General features: G+C 32.7%; 1 protein-coding gene across 1 annotated transcript in view; it reads left to right on the top strand.

Moving 5' to 3' along the window:
- Positions 1-18,392, top strand: part of LOC136413792 (neuronal growth regulator 1-like) — a 64,631-nt gene extending 46,239 nt beyond the window's left edge. The window contains exons 5-6 of the mRNA XM_066397498.1: positions 5,606-5,893; positions 17,820-18,392. Coding sequence (XP_066253595.1) covers positions 5,606-5,893; positions 17,820-17,941 — 410 coding nt within the window. The 3' untranslated portion in view covers positions 17,942-18,392. The remainder of the gene's footprint in view (positions 1-5,605; positions 5,894-17,819) is intronic.
- Positions 18,393-20,101: the final 1,709 nt, after the last annotated feature.

The raw sequence follows: 20,101 nt of genomic DNA, 5'->3' as shown, positions 1-20,101 counted from the left end.
ATTTCAGTGAAAATTCTTATTTTTAGCCTTGCGAAAGTCTGGTTAGATTTACGACTCTGTGTACACGAACATCTCATTAAGTCAGAATCGCCACGTGTAGTTCATGTGAAATATTTCAAGCACTTCTCGTAAATTAAGTATGTTCAGAATAGGCATTTGACATAAATTAACAATATGAAAAAAGTTTCTTATGAAATCGTGAAAAATCACGACTGAACTAGTGAGACCAAAAGAGTAATAATGTTATGTTATTGAATAATAAATATATTCTATAACAAGTTTGAAATTCTATTTGCGAGTAGAATCTCATTCGAGCTTTATGTTATATTTTCTCTACCTTCACCTTCTAAAAATATTATTCTTAAAAAAGTAATGTCGTTGTTAGTTTAGCCTTCTGTGTATATAAAAAACTTGACTAAATATATGCATATAGGTACCATGTGCCCCTTGATAGGTGAATCGAATTTTATAAAAGGTAAAAAATGTTCAATTTAAATTTTCATTTTTGGGATTTAGCCCTGCTTGATTGGTTAAAGACTCATTTCTAACATAAATTCACTTTTAAAAAATCAAGTATGTAGTGGAAATTTTTAAAAAACTTATTGTCCTGTAGAGTAAAGTATCTTTTCTCTATCATATGCGACATAATGATTTTAAGAAAAGTTGTTTAGAATCGAGACCTAAGCCCATACACCAAATTTGAAAATCCTCGGCCGATTTTTATTTCTCATATTTTGTTGTATTTCTCAAATTAAAGAATTTCATTTTTACTAATTTTGTTTTATTAAAATTATATATTATTATCATTAGATACATTTAAAAACGTATAATCTCATGTTAAACTTAAAGCTCCACTAAATATTCTCCTAAATTTGCACATTTTTCAATACCGTGTCGAAACTCTTTAAAAGCTGCCAATACGTGTTCTTTAAGAATTATTCGAACTGCCTGCGTTATTCTGTTTTTTAATATTTCTGTACCATTTGGAATTTATTCTTTATAAACTATTTGTTTCATTCTTGCCCAAAAAAAATCCATGTTTCCATCCACCCTCATGGTCTGAGGATCTGGGTAGCCAACACGGCCGACTCATTCTTCCAAACCATCTTTCACCAAATTGATCACTTATCCAATCAGTAATCAGTTGTGTAGAATGGGCAGGATAACCGTCAGTTTTAAAGAAATGCGACTGTCGAATATTTAAAGGAAGTTCGTTAATAAATCTTTGGAGAATTTGTACATAAGGAGGCTGATTTAATCTTCCATCGATGAAGAAAGGTTCAATGATGCCTAGCTCGTATGATATGGCACACCATTCACATTTTTAAAATATTGCCTTTTTGCATTAGTTACATATCGGGGTTGCTTTCACTCCAATATCGAGAGTTTTGGGACAACGGGACACCATTTGTAGTAAAAGTGCTTTCGTCAGAAAAAGTTTACAACAATTTCTGTTTTCTAAAATTAACTCTCCCAAAGACAAAGAGAACTGCAATCATCTTGCTTTATCACCTCCCTCCAAAGCCTAACAAAATTTGGCTTTATATGGATAAACATGGTTTGCTTTATAAATTCTTTGTAAATGTGATTTACTCATGTTTATATAAACACTTTGTTTTCTTAATGATGTTTTAGGATTTGCGTCTATAGAATTTAAAGCAATTAAAGTGCTTGCATTAGACTCAGCATAAGTTTTTGTTTGTTTCTTCTTTTAATAAACGCTTTCAGTTATAAGAAATCTTTCGACTAAACATCTAGCAGTAATCTTGCTAAAAAGAACGTTTGGATATTTTTCATCAAATAAAGCATATTTATTGATCTTTCACCGATTCCATAGCACTCAATCTAGTAAAATTTTCATTTAATATTAACATTGGGTTTGAGAAATAGTTTAATTGTAATAAAATAATGTTCCTTTTTTTTTGACCGAGTCATATTACTATAGATACAATACAATACAGTAAAATGTGAGAAATCAAAGTTGGGTGAGGACTTTGAAATTTGGTGTATGGACTTAGGTTGTGACTTTAAGGAATTTTTCTTAGAAACATTATGTCGTATTTGACACAGAAAAGATCCTTTACTCTACAGGAAAATAAGTTTTTTGAAAACTTCCAAGACATATTTAATTTTCTAAAGGTGAAATTATGGTAGAAATTAGTTTTTAACCAAGCAGGGTTGAATCTCAAAAAATAAAAATTTTAATCGAAAATTTTTCATGCCTCCCAAGAGTCAGTTCACCTATCCGGAGACACACGGTATAAAATAGAAAATAAGACAAGCAGCACCCTCATGCAACACAACATTCTACACAGATGTGCAGCTAACGACCTATTATGAAGTAATATCCTGCAACATGTGATGAAATGAGATCATTCTTTAATCAATTTTAGGTTGAGAATGGGTAATTTCTGATATAGTGTTCGAGAAACTTAGTTTTTTGATATCACGGAAATATCACCAACGTCAAGAACTCGATATTTTCTCTTAAGACTCATACAGATTTAGACATTCAATTTATAAATGAAGTATAATTCACAAAACAATTATTACCTTGTTTAAACTAGGATTCAGGTATGCATTTGTGAATATTCCGATGAATAGTGCATTTCTAATAATATAACCATAAATGTAACTCTCTAGCATGCTTCATTGATTATTGAAAGGGATTTCATTACACATGAACTGGGAATAATGCATCCCTTTTACCGAAAATTTGTAATCAAAGTGTTTCATTCAGAGATAAATTTATACTTATGTATTAAAATTTGTGGATATCTTTAAATACATCAAAGATTATTGCTAAATTGAAGGTAGAAGTGTTCTCTTAATGTCCTTAGATCAACATGCGCTAGCAGCTAAGTAGCTAATGATAATAATAGAGAATTCTAGTAACTTTTTCCTATGTACGTAGAAATTATTACAAGTTGCCTAAAAATTAAGTAGGAGAAGCTTTTTTAACAATATCAGACAAAAATATGCTTTAATAGTGGAAAACTTGGATTTCTGCCCTTTAAACTTAATTACTTTTTAACCGCTTAGTTGTAGAGGATAGGCGTCCTGTAACTTATGTGGTTACGCCAATAACTTTAAGATAATTGTAACCTTTAACAATTCTCTAAAATCAATACTATACGATATTAGAAGTGTGTATTATGTATGTATTATACATATATAGAATAAATCACTCGTGACTAGTAATATCCAACTATAACACATATTACATACATATAATATTTCATTTAGAACCACCTGAATTTAGTGAAATCATTAAATTATTCAAATTGATTAAGTAATCACGTGTAGTTCAAAAGTAAATTACCGTACGGGAAAGTAATATTATCGCGTCCGTGCGATAAATGCTTCTTATCGTACAGTTGTAGGTGAAAGTATTTACAATTGACTTCTCGTTAATTTATCAATAAGCTTAGTGACTTATTTTTAAAGGCAAGATTATCGGAAAAATTCTCCTTCGATAGAAGTGGACACGTACGCCATTGGGATTAATTTAACAATGGTCGTTAAAAATATTCTTTCCAACAGTATTAATAATTTGCTGTTGTAGTATGAATGGTAAACGAATGTTGGAACTAAGTGTATTAATAATTAAAATGAAAGGGATACTTTGGGGAAATTACCCTCCCAAAAAAAAATTTGAAGGAAAACCAGTGTCATAAAAAACTAATTTAATAAATTAATGATCATTTTTTATTGATTTGTTTATTTGAATACTATCATCTTAGAAACTAAATGCGTTATGATAATGAGTTTAAAGCCAATCTGATGTTTAAATTAGAATTTTTTTTCTATTACAAATATTTGAAATTTCTAATTTGTAAGATTAGTGACAAGTATTCAAAATACAAAAAAAACTACTATACAAATTTATTGATTATTTCTAAAAATCCAAATAGGGACAAAAATTCACCCTAAAAATTAGATTCGTACGCCAATTATATCTAAGTAAATATGACGTTTAAATTCTTCCCCAAAATAAAGTTATTCTAAATGTTCTGGATGTTAAAGCAATTACATTCGAACCAAGAAAAAATAAAAAAGAGTTATTTCGAATTTCTAAAAAACTAACTTATGCATAAAATTCCATGTCAGAAATTTGTTTGTTTTTTTTTTTTTAGAATTTTGTTAGTAAATTAGTAAAACTTTTCATTCGATATATCAAGGAATCGCGGCAGCATATCTCTAGAGTATTGATACTTCCACTCGATGGAGAAGTTTCAGTATTGGGTAATTCTTCTACTAAAGATAATCTAAATTTAATGGATGCAAAACCAGTGGCGTGCTGAACTACTGAGGATATTTTAAAAATCTAATCTAATTATGAGAATACAAAAAAACGTCTACCACAGCAATTAGGTTTGTATGCCAACGAACTTCCTCAATTAACTACAGCTATATAGAATTTATAGTTCTCAAACCAGTGCTTTATAGAAACATAATAGAGAATGATGCTAAAGAAAGATATTTTGAATATTAAAAAATCTTATTGTATGGAAAAAATCTACCCTTGAAGTAAGGCATATACACTATTGAATTCACAGTCAACGTGTTGTTTAAAGAACTTTTAGGGATTTTTTGGGTCAGGTGGTAATGAGTCATAGATTTTCCTTCCTACTCAACGTCATTGTTCTTAATTTTCTAAAACTTATATGAACTGACTAGTTTCAATTGCTCCTAATTTTCTGTTTGACACGGAAAAAATTATGTAACAATATAGGCAATATTACTAAATTTCCCAAGGGGCATAAAATATGCCCCAATCCAATTCAAATATTTAATGGAACAAACCCTCGAATGTAATAATTATTTACTAATCTCTATAAATACATCAACATATAAACAATATCGAAAATATGCTTGAAATTTATTGAAGAGTTTAACGATTACGTTTTATTTCTACTATGAACACAACCCGAATTTATGAAATGATATTTTCGTGATAAATAAATGATAAAATTCCGTAATGTTTGTCAATTGATTTTTGATAAACAATATGTCATTGTGAACGTCGGGTTCAATATTTTAATTTGGAAAAGTTAATAGCCATTTATGTAACCAGTTAGGAAAATTGTAATTTTGTGTAACTAGTGGGCTTCTACGGGACGAGTGAAACAAAATTCTGCAATATGACAGGAGTTATATAAAATGGTAAACCGTGAAAAAACCGGAAAAAACACGCTCAAATTTGCATCTATTCACATTACGCTCCGTATCTGTAGAAGTAAACTAACTATTGTTGTTACTGTTTCATTTGTTAACTGAGTTAGTTAAAATATCCTTTTTTATGTCTGAATTCTATTTTGAAAACGTGTTATTTGTTCTATAGAAAATTGGAACTGATCTTCTCAATGTAGATATTACAGGAACAATCGATACTCCTCTTGATGATTTATATCTTCTTCCTATCCTTTAAAAGAAAGGAAATATTTATTTAATATTAAAACGTTTTTTACAAAGGACGAAAGAATACGAAATAATGAATTTCTAATGTACTTTTCCATATTTTGTTTCCATACCATCATTCCATAAGAAAATATTTATTATCCATTATTGAATGCTTTTTTATAAGAACTAATTTCCTTTCCAGAAGCCCAGGCTGAGATCCAGGGATCTCCGGAACTGTACATAAGAGCAGGCTCCCTCCTGAAGCTAATTTGCACTTTGAGACATTCAACAGAACCTCCAGCTTTCGTCTTCTGGTACCATGAACAGAGGATGATCAACTATGATCCTGGTGTTTCAGTTAAGGAAGGAAGAAGCTCCAGCATTCTCCATTTACAGGACGCTGAAAAAAGCCACAATGGAAATTACACGTGTAGTCCTAGCAATGCTGTTCCGGCTTCCATTAATGTGCATGTTTTAAATGCAACAGCAGGTGAGTGTTCCTTTCTATAGGTCGAGAATTGATCGTATCTTTGAATCAAACCGTATAAAACGAAACCGAATAGCTGAATAAATGTACATATTACCGAAAAGGAACATTCAAGGTTTTGAAAGCTATTAATGCCGGGATCAATTAACGTAAAAGCAGAGGCACATTTTAACCCTTACAATGTGAAGTCATTATGTCGAAGTGGAAGGTCGGGCCTCCACATTGACAATAAAATCTTTATATGTTGAAACTGGGGGCGTGAAAATTAAAGTCGTTAACAATTTATCGGACTGAGTTTAGGTCGTTGTCAGAGGGAAACATTTGAATTAATGAGGTGAGCTTTCGGATTATTTTCAACTCGAACAGTTGAAAAGTTCTGGAAGTTCGATGTCACCGTGGGATATTACTTTAGAAAGTCGTTTAAAAATAATTTGTGAGCTGCTATTGATTATATGAATTACTGAACAAGTGGACAAGAGGACAGGCAAAGTTAAACATGATTCGAGATAATATCTCTTCGTTAGTTCGTGGAATGGTTATCAATAAAAAGTAAAAGTCCATTTATGATTGACTTGTCATTACCATTACTAACGAAGAACTTCAATGGCTTTTTGCCTTGAATGTCGACGGTTTGATTTAATTTACAGCTCATGTCACGTTTCCAATTATTCATCCTGCATGTCTCTTAAGGGCTGAATTTGTTCCTATTTCACAGTTTATCTCATTTTGCAGCAACTTTCCGGAAAATTTATGTGATTTGTATTTCTTATCTGGTGTTAAAAAACAGTAATTAATATATTCTTATACTTTCATTAATATATGTATTTTTCGTGCCAACTAATAAATTTTCCAGATACTTTATAGCTTAGTGATGATCAACAATCTAATGATTATGGAATATACAGGGTGTAACTTAAGTGATGTCATTAATTTTAAGGGGTGATTCCTTGTTATTTCCCGAAAATTAAGCGAGTTGCAAAAAAAAGTTAAAGGACAAGAAAGTTGTATTTTTAATTGTTTAATCTGATGCAAATATCAAATTTAGAAAAAAAACGATGGTGTACAATAATCTTACCATAAATATCAATCAGGTAACCATTTGCGACGCCACTGGAATTATTATTTAAAATGAAATAACATCAAACGTAACCCCTTATTAATGCTAACAAACATGCCAAGTTTCATTAAAATCGGCGTAAAGCTTTTTGAATAATTAATAAAAAATCGATTTTTTAATAAAACTTTGACACCCTGTACCTCGAAAATGATGCAAATTAGGGCACATGTTTATATGAACATTTTTTCATAAAATATGACAAGGAATCACTCCTTAAAAGTTATGACATCACTTAAGTTACTCCCTGTATAACCTCTAAGTTCCCCATCCATGTCTCCAAACTTTGGTTCAAACATAAAATAATTTCTAAACATGTGTACTTATGTTTGAAAATAAATCTTTTTAAAATATTCATTTTTCATTCGCTTTTAACCTTTTCCATTGTATTGAAAATTCTCAAGACAAGATGAAAAAAATAAATTCCTCTTTTTAACGACGTTAATCAGATTAAGGCTCTGTTGGTAGGTTCTCTTAAATAACGAAAAATAGATATTTCTTAACCATTATTTAACCAAAAATAGTCAAATAACTTTTTTGTTGTAAAAATCTTTTCATGTAAAATTTTGTCGCTAATTTTTCACTGTTTTAGTATACTTCAGATGAACTTTCCCTCCATTTGATAACTACATTCCTCACACTTTACTCCTTATCTATACTTCTTGTTTTTTATGGAAGGTATTAAAAAAATAGTGTAAAATATTTAAAGAGCTAATAGTATAGAGCAAAATAAACAAAAAAGTTTTAGCAAATATGGATCGGCAAAATAACGGTTTCGGAAATATGGGCTCATTCTTTTTTGAAACATTTATTTGGAATTATTTATTACTTATTTATTATGTACAAACAAAAGAAGCTTCTGGCAAAAACAAAAAATAATGTTATATAAGATTTTCAAAGTGCCCTCCTTCCATTTCCAAGCAGACAACATCTTTGTCTGAACGATATTCGAACTCTTTCTAAAATCTCCTCATTGGCTCGGATTTGTTGGCATTTTTTATTAATTCGTAGCTGTAGCTCCTCGAGACTCCTCACAAGAGTACCACAGACTAACGTTTTCAAATATCCCCAAAAAAAAGAAAACTAGAGGGTTTAAATCAGGCTATCCTGCAGGCATAATACAGGTGCGCCTCTTCCTATTGATCTACTTGAAAAAGTTTATTGTAAATGCTCTTCAACGGCAGTCAAAAAATAAGCTGGACCACCATCATGCTGAAACCACATTTGTTGCCTTTGATCTGAAGGATTGTCGTTAAAAATATCACCTATTGTGTTCTGCAGAAAGTTGAGGTAGCAGCACCTCTTAATCGGTTTGGTAAAAAAAAAGGACCTAGTAATCTGTCACCTACAATGCCCATCTAAATGTTTAATGAAAAACGTGTCTGGTGTCCAGATTCCATTAGAGCATGGGGATTTTCGTCGACTCAAACATGCGTATTGGGAAAATTAACAACTCCATTTCGTGTGAACTCGGCTTCATCTGTTAAAAGAATATTCGCAAGAAAACAGGGGTCTTCAGCATCGTTGTGTAGAAACCAGCGACAAAAAACCAAATGTGCTTGATAACGAATGCATTTAAGGCATATATTTATTATACATGGTATGGATAAAGCAGCTGCTCATGGAGGATTCTCCAAACAAGAAAAGTACTAATTCCTACTGCGACTAATATTCTCCACACTCTCGTCCTGAATTATGTTATATCCGTGCTAGGGTTACTTCTTCTGCTCTAGGAGTACATACCGACCTTGATTTTCCGGATAAATAATATTGTTTGCTCAATGAACCGGTATCACGCTATCTTTGTTGAATTTTTCTAAACGTACGATGTGAAGGAATCTGGCAATTTGGATAAGGTTTAGCATAAAGACGTTGCACTTCGGTAGCAATGTCATTAGCACGATCATACGTGAAATGCATAACGGTTAATTCTGCGTTAGAGTAAACAACCGTAGCAAACAAAAACTTGTGCACTGACAACAGTTAAATATTTAATGTTTATACTATTAGGTTGTTCGGAAAGTAATTTCGTTTTTTCCCAACACAGGATTTAGTTGTAATTTTTCATAGCTAATTTCACACTTAAGCCACATAATTATTATAAATTTTGACAGCTGATACAGCAAGACTTGCTTGTCAAAAACTTCGATTGATTCTGCGCAGTAGATTTTGGTAGATATCCTTTTAAATATTATATTATATAAAAAGTGAAAAGCAGCATTTTCAGCATATTTTATTTTTTTCCTGTCGAAAAGGTAAAAATGCTGTTCAAGCAAAAAAAATGTATCCAATATGTATGGAGAATATATATCGACAAAACGCTAATAGCAGTGCTTGCAAAATTTCGATTCGGCAATATTGATGTTGAAGATGCATCATGCTCTGGAAGGCCAGTTGAAGTTGATGAAAACATAATAAAGGCACTAATTGTTGCAAACTGACGAATAACAATTCGTGAGATCGCTAAGAGATTAAATTTATCGAATTCGACTGTTCATGCTCATTTGAAACGCCTAGGTTTACTCTCAAAACTCAACATATGGGTTCCTCATGTTCTTACGGAAAGTAATTTGTGTCGTCGCATCGACGTCTGTGATTTGCTTCTTAAATATCAAAAAAATAATTTATTTTTGAAGTGCATCATCACTGGGGATAAGAAACGGGTTGTCTACAACAATGTTAAATGCTAAAGATCATGGAGTAAAAAAGATGAACCGGCTGAAATCACTTCGAAAGCCGATATTTATCGAAAAAAGGTGATGCTATCTGTTTAGTGGAATTTCAAAGGAATCGCTTTTTTAAGCTTCTACCGGACAACACAACGATCAATTCTGAAGTGTACTGTTGGTAGCTGGATGATCCACTTAAACAGAAAAGGCCAAAATTTATCACCAGAAAAAATTTAGTAGTCCACCGATTTTACAATTTGGATGGAATATACTATCACACCCACCATATTCCCCAGATCTGGCATCTTCGAATTATTATTTGTTTCGGTCTCTGCAAAATTTTTTAGACATTAAAATTTTTACTCTAAATGAGGAGGTCAAAAATCTCTTGTATCAATTTTTTGCAAGCAAAAAAACAAACATTTTATGAGCATGGAATCATGTTACTGCCAGAAAGATGGCAAAATATATTAGATCAAAACTGATAAAATATAATTGAATAAAATATGTATTCATTATAAGAAAATTATCTTTCATTTTCATACAAAAAAAAACGAAATTACTTTCCGAACAACCTTGAATGTGATAAGGAATCAATTTTTGTAAAATAAAGGAGGAGGTAAAAAAAACTTTTGTTTGTATATAATAAATAAATAATAAATAATTACAAATAAATGTTTCAAAAAAGAATAACCTTCGATATCTCCGAAACAGTTAGTTACTTGCAGACTCATATTCACTAAGATTTTTTTGTTTATTTTAATCGATACTGTTACCCCTTTATATATTTTACACTTTTTTTTAACATCCTGTATATCGTATTTTCTATGTGTGCTTTTAAAAAATGGAATAATGTCCTCCCTCTTTTAGGCCAATTTGGCAACTCAGACAGCGGAAAGTAATTTCCGTAAGTAACGTATTTGCAGCTATTTTGTCTTTGACTGTCGGGTCCCTCTCTGCTTTTTCCCTGCTTTAGTCAGTGTCTGTGATCAAGACAAAAGCGGATTATAATGTAGTATTGCAGGAAATGTTCAAGCATTTCCTTTTCTTTGCCATGGATAGTCAACGAGATTCCAAAAACCCCTAGTAGGATATCCCTGGTTGATGACTGGGTAATGTCCAATAGTGATTATGCATTAATTATTGGTAGATGATGCGAAAATCTTAGTATAAGATTTCGCATGGCTTACTCGTTGTTTAGACTTCATTCTAAGCCACAGTTACATTAATAAATATTTGCCTGTAACCACCGGATATTCCAATGTTTGTTGCAGTCCTTCGTGCAGGCTATTTTTCGCTTTCTCTGGAGGAACTGGCCACAAGGTATCCATAACGGATTGAAAATACGTGCAAATGGATAATAGGGAATTCTACAAGAAAAATGATATGCGTTTAATATTGTTCTGTCAATACGATTAAGTTGGGTGAATATTTATGGGGTCGGTGTTAGTGTTCTTGAAAGCGGACACTGTGGAAATGTCCCTTAATAATGTTAAAAGAGGAGATTTTTGTACTATAATATTACAAGGTGAGTATCTAGAAATAGCTAAAATCTATAAATTATCGTAAGTACAGTGCTTTGCAAAAGTTAATGGAAGAAATAAACTTAAAGGTGCAGTTGCAATTCGGGAAAGTTCGTTCAAAAGGAAGACTTGCGGTCCCTGAGAAAACGGTTGGCTAAGTACGTGGAAACTTACTTAATGTATAAGAATTGTTGAGTCAAAAATGTAGGTACTATGAAAAAATGGTTTAAATTTATAAAATTATTTGCAAATAAATCTCTAATCTCTAAAAAAATGATATGAATTGACCTCGTTCCAATAACAACTTCGCTGCCTCATTTTGACATATCAAAAGACCTAAAATTATGATTTCACCCTAATAACACACAACAAAAACAATATTGTTCCTACACCATTATAAATTATGAATAGGTTTTTACATACAGCTAATGGTCAATTATTTCCACATGAGCTAATGGTTTATGGAATATTTATAGTTGTGTTTAAATAGCATAGAAGCATCAATAAACAATATTATAATTTACAGCATATGGAGGTATACTCGTTTTGTGTACTTGATTAAAAACTTAAAAAATGTGGTTCCGAGTTTTTAAATGGAAAAACTTTATATGACAAAGGCGACAATATTAGTTTAGTTTTTTAAACAGAAATGAGGGAATTGACGAAAATTTCTAGCGGGGTTAATTTCAATATTGCGTTTAAGAAATAGTGCTCGAATTAAACTTAGAAACGAGAAACTTTATTTTACGTAATTAATTACAGTCCATTTAAGTCATAAATGAAAAATTGTTCATATGAAGGGGTATAGTAAGTTCATTTCTGCTACGCTATACCAAATTAAATAAGTATTCTCACCCTCTAAAACCCCATTTAAATGAAATTTACATTATTTTAATTACACAAACAAATGCCCGGCAGTCTTTTCATTGTCCTGACACATACGCTCAATTTCAATTTTGATTCCCCTCACACGTACAGTTATGTATTTAATAATAATCCTACCCTTTGCAGTGCTCGGTTTCATTATAATTTCTAATTTCAATTTCATTTATGTAACGTTTTCTGGCAAAATATTATCGCAACGGATTTTATTTACATGTTATAAATATTAAAGAATGCCGCCGCGCCGTTGAGATTGGCCCTTTCGGATTTGTTTCGGTGAATCTTTATTTGCAGGAATAATATTGGCTGTTTATTATCATAGCAAAGAGATGGGGTGAAAAAACTGGGAAAACCTGATGCTCTGTGGTATAAAAAATATATCGGCGATGAATTATGGATAAGCACAGTTTATTCTTCCCTTGTCGTGAGATGTAATGTGACTGAGATGTAAAACATTGGAACTTGAACAGTACAATATGAAGCAATCTTTTAAGTTAAAAACTGATGAAGACCTGATAATTTAGATTCGCTGTTAAGCTCAAAAACTCAATAAACTTCACCTCGTCTGAGCTAATACGGGTAATATATTCCGTTGCTAAAAGTGACACTTTCCCTATACTACAAACCGGAAATATCCAGCAATAAATGAAGCTGCTAAAGCTGTTAACCCTAATAGTTTTCGGCAGCTTTCGGTGGGAGCTTTCTATTCGGATTAGCTGGTACATTTTTGGTCTAATGTTAGAACCATTTAATAAATGATTTCTCGCATCGCAAACGATGTGAGCGCCATTAGGCTGTGCATTCGGATAATGACGCCATTTCCAAGGAGCAGAGCGGCAAAGCAGAATTTTTTTGTAATTACAGCTATTTTGATATTGAATGGTATTAAGCTGTAGCGCGAATTACAATCACTAACTTGGCTTAATTCAGTCAAGTTCTGCGTTGTGGTTAAATCAAACATTTAATTAGGACATGCACATATTAAAGCAGACCCGACCAACCCCCGAAACCTTATCTTATGGAAGCCTAAGTAAATCTTCCATACCCAATTTGCCGAAAACAGCAACAGTTTGCTAATAAATCTGCCCGTTGGTACAATCTCTATATACGGGTGGGGGGTGGGATCTTAAGCTTTGTTAGCCTAATTGATTAACAAAAGGCTTAAGCAAGTTACTTGTATTTTACGTCAAGGGTCAAGTTAATCCTTGCTGTGAGATTAGGGCTGCAGTCCTCGTTTACTTACCGCTTATCTTGACAGAACGCCCAATGCAGGGCAAAATAATATATGAGTTGTATACTGAATTTTGTCGTTTACCAATCTCGTTAAACAGATGTCATGATCTGAGTTTGGTTAGAGAATGTGTTGCTTTAATCAGTTTTGATTTATTTCATATAACCTCAGACTTGTTACTTTCCTTATAGTTGTTTCATTCGATGTTTCAAACCAATATTTGCCTACCTAATTAGGATTTATCGTTTCGACTTTAGAAAGGTTATCATTTATCTAATATTATCGTTTTCAATTTCAGAATCCACAAACTATTTACATACTCCAAATTTATATTTTATGATGATTCTGAGTGAACGCTTCTAAGATAATATAATATCAAGAAAACTTCAATTCAAAGCGAAATAAACCAGTAAATAATACCTCTAAATAGTTGAAATAATGGTTTCGATTACTTTAATCGATGAAAGTAGCGTTTCATATATAAAACTAATATTTGTAATATATATGTAGTATCGGGTTTTGATACTACTGTAGATATAGGATGGCGTTTATATCTTATAATAAAATCACAGATAGGAAAGGACTATAAGTATGCGTTTATTAATGTAAAGTGAACAAAAGAGAGTATAAAGTAACTTGTGAGTTTAGCGAGCGCGGACGCGACTTCTGAGTTACCAACGACAACCGAGCTCAGAAGAAAAGAGAGCTTGTATATGCCCTGCAAAATCTTAAATACTAAAATCCATGGTGATAAACCATGGGCGTACCCTGGCTAGGGTGCCGTCTGCACCACCCGCCGCATCAAACCGTTACGTCTTAAGCTGGGAATTGGAACTGCCACTATAGGGCCAACGAAATTTATCAAGGGCAATTCAAATGCCGACTAAGTATATTACAGGCAGTTCCAATGCCGACCCGGTTTATTGCGGGGATTTCCAACACCGACAAGGTATGGCATGGGAAGTTCCCATGCCCCAACTAATGCCCACCAGAGTCGTACCCCAGGGGTATGACAATCTTACAGTTACTTCCTACTATCTAATATGTATCCAACTTAACAGTAACACCTATCTACAAGGGACGCGATCCTACATATATTTGTGGAATTGGTATAAAAGGTTTCAGAAATCACGATTCAATAAATCAGAGTTACAGGGTATCCTAAATGACAGACAAGCATATTATCTAAACGGAAAGTATTTCGATCACATAGTTCCTTCTTTGAAAACAATCTTCCATATAATATTGCGAGTAACTCGAATGCTTAAATGGCAGATTTAAACTTATAAGTCATAAATATTGTGGGCCCGTAACTCCTCATTACGGAGTTCCTGGCCTATGGAAATAAAAACTTTCAGGTTTTCATTTCAATTACAAAAATGATTTTATAAGTCAAGCTAAATCCAATGATGTCTCGTTCTATGCCAATCCGCAAACTTCTTTGCATTTCACAATTAATGAAACTTAAATTAATGAAATAATAAAATCCTAGAAAAATTGTTTAAAAATTGATAAAAGTTTAAATCATTTGTTGACCGGAAAGCAATTTACATGCACAGTTATTTGAATTACAACTTCAATCATGAAATTCTAAAATGCCTACATGGTCCGGAAAAATTACTATATACGAAATGATATGCTAGTATCCTGTGTCCATATACATACTTTGATTAATATAACATTTTTTAAATTAAATAATATAAATTGTATTCATGTAAAAAAACGTATTTACAAAACATTATTTTACTTTATTCAATATAATTTCCACTTTTTTCTGAACAACTTTCTATTCGATATCTGAATTCTTTGAAACTCTTGCGTATTTCTTCTAAACGAATTTAGTTTACAGTATTTGTTATCCTATCTTTTAATATTTCCCTATTGTTGGATATTATTTAAGAGTAAACCATATCTTTGAGGCGACCCCATAAAAAAATCTAATGTTGTAAGGTCGAGTGGCCTTGAAGGCCACACGATCGGACCATTTCTACCTATCCAATTTCCTTGAGACACTAAATTTATCCATTCAGTTATGCGTGCTGTCGAATGTGCAGGACATCCGTCTTGTTGAAAATAAATTGCTTGTCTTCCTGTTAGTGGTAAGTCGTCTAAGTATTCCTCCCTGAATTTTTCAAACAGCTGTAAGAAAAGCACAACCTGATTTAACCATTCCTCTATAAAAAAGGTCCATTAATGTCAAAACGACATGAAATAGCGCACCACATATTCTCTTTTTGGTAATACTGCCTTATACAATTGATCCCAAAATCTGAATTTTCTCTAGACCATTAACGATAATGCTGAGAACAAACAACACCGTTTGTATTAAAAGTTGCTTCGTCAGAAAATATAATGTTTTTATAAAAACTTAGGTCTTCAAAACATTTCTATCTGATAGTAATAGTATAATATTGTTGGATTTATAAATTTTTTGTAATAACGACTTGCTAATATTTAACTGATGTGAATGTTTCCTTAATGATAGTTTTGAATGTTTTTTCACCGAATTAATGCCAATAATAGTTACAACATCGTTCTCAGTATACTTCTTCTTTTTTTTAACTTTAAGAACGCTACCAGTTGCAAGAAATTTCTTAATTATGCGTATTTCAGTCCTACGTATAAGATTGGTGTTCGGAAATCTGACGTTAAACTGCTCTACCATTGATCTAAATGATATTTCTCCTCGCCTATAATACTGAAAAATGTAAATACTCTGCTGCAACATTAACATAATTTAAAGTTACTTAAGTACTTAAAATTTAAACTAAAATTATTACAAATTGTCCTTTTTGACAGTACGTCAAATTACTCAATGATTTTGTTTTCATAGCCTATTTAGACCAAATTGGTTTTTGCGTCACTGGCAAGGCCTACTTGATTTGCAAAAATTTAAAATATACTTCAAATTTGTTTCATACCAAGTAGAGCTTAATCCTTAAATCTGAAAATAAAAATGTAAAATTTTTAGTTCATTACACCTTTTGTAACATCAATCTGGGGACACTCTGTATTTTACTTAATAAAAATCGATTTGTGGTCTCTTGCGTAGTGAGCATAGATAACATATCGTTACCTATGCTTGAGCAAGAAGTTAACTTCGAACACATAAAGAGAGACACAATAACATTAACAAATACCACTTAGAGTAATCACCAACACAGAAAATAAAATATTAAATAAGACCGGTTAAATTATGTACTCGTGTAATCATGAAACTCTATTTGCTGACCATAAATCAACCTTTGAAAATATTGACATGACTCAGGTCAAAAACTATTATTCATCAACGACTGAGGCTAGAAATATTTAGAATGTTCCACATATCTTACGTATTCACGTTTTATACACTTTAATTCAGCTACTTTTCGTGTGTGTCTAATAATGTCATGATAAGTTCTGATGACGGTAATCCAGTTGTTACCAAATCGTTTACAACGCTATTTTTGCCAGCCCTTAGTAAAGGGTGAATATTATATTGAATTAGTTTTAACTGAGAATAGTGTGAAATTATATGGCTCCAACAGCCCCTACTTGTATGTGGGGCGTTATTCCCAAACTAAATAAAAGATTAAATTAATAATCCACCTCAGACGTATAGAAGATATTCACAGGCATTTTCCAGGAAAATATGCTTTACTTTATCCAATTTCGACACCTCTAACTCAAATAGAAATTGCGATAAGTCGTTTATATAGTGTGCAACAAGAGTCTGGAATGCTGGAAATATGTCGTAAACCGATTATCCGAATTTTGACAATTTTATATGATTACGGTTGCGTTCCGAAGCTATCTACCGCGATTTGGGCTTTAGAAAATAGCCGTTTAGACCAACTATGGACCAGATATTCACGTTTCAATCACCTTGAATTTGCAGTCTTAGGGACACTGTTTCGTACAAGAAAGAGCCAACAACTTCTCTTCCTGTTTATTGCTAAGGTTTATTGGTATCGAATATAGGTAGTGAACAAACAATTTGGAGGAAAAAAGTAGTTTAGGAAACAGATTAAGGAAAAAGCAACTGTTGCGTCGTGCAGAAATATCAAATGCTAGTGCCATTGTCACGTCTTCCCCCAAACTTAAACTTAGACATAAGAGATGTGCTTCGCCGGATTGCCACATAGTCACATGGATCGGCTCTCATGAGTTTATCTGCGGTATGAAATTATTTCGCAAGGCGGTTTAAAAATGCAGTAATACACAGGATGTTTCATTAAAAATCAGCAATTCGACATCACCTACCGGTATAACAATAAGCATGGCAACAATTCGAACCTCATTGTTCGCTGCTTACAGAATATGCAAGATCCGATCAAATTCGGATAAACTGTTCCCGAGATATTGCTAGCGTTTCGGATTTTTGTTCGCACTGTATACTCGTACACCTAGAAAATGAGAAATCATACCCTACAAAATTATTCATTTCGAGTCCTCGCGTTTCCATGAATTAATTAGAAGGTCTGTAGCAGTAATTGCAGGTTAATCTGACGAAAACCTCTCTTATTTCCAGAAGAAAAGCCTGCAGCGATGCAACACGCCACCTCGACGAGGAGCTCAAGTTCATCATTCCTGCTGCATTGCAGCTTGTTAATAGCGATAATGACTTCGGCCCTGACGACGACGTCATCGTGATGTAAATAGTAAATAAGGATCACATGCAGTTCCAGGCTTTGTTAGAATACTGATTTCCCATGGGATGTGTGTGTGATTCCACGTCAGTTTGGGTAAATAATTGTTTTCCCAGGGCTGCTGCGTGTTTTCCCTTATTTCTTTGTTTCTAGATTCAGAGGATAATAAAGATATATCATTTTCCTTTACTATCAGGGGGTCTCAATTTAGAGAAATCTATTTTGATATTATTATGGAATTATTAATGCCATACAATTGTGAGTGTACCGCTATGCCTCGATTCAGTTAAACATCAGTCAGTTCCAAGCCTAATCCACACATAATCCTGATCTATTCAGTGTACTATAAATAGGAGAATATTCCCTCACAATAGTGAATTGTTTATGGCAGTAGACATTTGTCCTAAATCTTCATAATTAGAGTAAGTGTTCTAAGATCACTATTTTAAACGAATACGCAAATCTGACGCTATTACCTAACGGCTGATAATTAAAACAGACTCTCAAGATAGACGGTCACCCGAAAACGTACGGCGTTTATGAATCTATTAAGCAAATAGCTTAATAAACACCAATACTTGAATACTCAAATTACCTAAGTAGTAATTTACCTTTGAACAGCTCACATTGACAACAAGCAACAATTTATCAAAGTAATTTCTCCGATGTTTCAACGCGTACTTAAGGGTTGTTTAATGATCATCCTTTATATCTGATTAATTCGAGTTTTTAAAGAGAATGTGTATTGAAACTATCGAATCTAGGGTCTTTCCTGAAAATGAAAAAAACGTTTTTTCTTAAGCAGGAAATTGTAAATTGTGAAACAACGTTGAAAAGAATCTGATCCTGGATTTATAGAGGGGATTAAATGGGACATCCGCTCTGCGTCTCTTCAAGTCAATCTTCAATACAAGCTATCCGGCACAGTCCTACGTCCGTGCGGCTTTCTGACCTTTCTGGATATTTTCTTCATACTGATTTTATACGTCCGAATGTCTTTGTATGATGTATTTTATAAGAAAAACTCCACTAAGGAAATTGGCATTTTTCTTTATTTCTCCCCAAAGTTTTTTTACCAGTATAAGTTATACGGACTTAGTTTATGCAAGTCTCGAATTGGCTCTGACGAATCAATCTTCTGATCAATAACAGACCCGGATTTATAAACTAGATGTTGGGTTCCTATTCGTACTATATCCACAGTATACTGTTATCTTCGACAGCAGCCCAGTTGCAACAACTTCCGGTTCGACGGTATATAAAAGTGGGATAATTAAATTTATCGATATCTAACTTTCAAAGTATAAAGTTGATGCCAAACCCGAATCTAATGGTGAGTTAAGCCGAATTTAGAAACTCGACATGCTACGAATACAATTTTGAACGTAAACGCTGCATTCGTAGCACGGGTTAATGGTTCAATTTGAATTCTGGAAGTTGAAAGTGGTCTAGCTTACGTAAACGCTAAAATATAATTTTTCATTTCATATTTGATATTTCTTTCAAAATCAAAATATAGTCACATGTCATTAACGACTGACTTCGTTGGATGACTTCACTATGCTACGATTTTGCTACGAGCGCCAGCGTCAAAAAGATATAATTGGTTTATTTTCGACGGCAGCCCAACGGCGGCAAAACGGCAGCTTTACATCCAATAGCGTTTACAAATAGTATATAAATAGAAAATCCAACTTTTATAAAGCCGACTATAAAGTGGGGAATTTTTATGACCATTCGGTTCTATTTTCAATTTCCTTGAAGATTGAAGGCGGATTTAGAAAGCGTGACTTTTGATCTGGTGTTTTCCTCCCATGTAAAACAAAAGGGACAGTCTCACATTCCAACGTTTCTGAATTTACCTATGAGTCTCAGCTCTCTTGGTTTTTGCTTTTATCTTACTTGACAACTATTTCGCATTCCGCTTGTATTTTCAGTATTCATGATTTGTTTTGCAAAGTTCCAAACCTCAAGTTTATTTTATCACACGTTCCTGCTATTTATTTCCTCGTTTGAACATTTTCAAATCTATTCCCGATAGATCTTGATTTACCGCAACGGTTATTTCTCAATTCCAATAACCAATTTGAAAATAACTATATTTCCTTCATTGCAAATTAACTCTCTTTCAGTAACTAATAATTATATTAATGTTTAATTATTA

Source organism: Euwallacea similis, chromosome 15 (assembly GCF_039881205.1).
Source record: "Euwallacea similis isolate ESF13 chromosome 15, ESF131.1, whole genome shotgun sequence".
Taxonomy (NCBI): domain Eukaryota; kingdom Metazoa; phylum Arthropoda; class Insecta; order Coleoptera; family Curculionidae; genus Euwallacea; species Euwallacea similis.
This window is presented reverse-complemented; position numbering and strand designations above follow the sequence as displayed.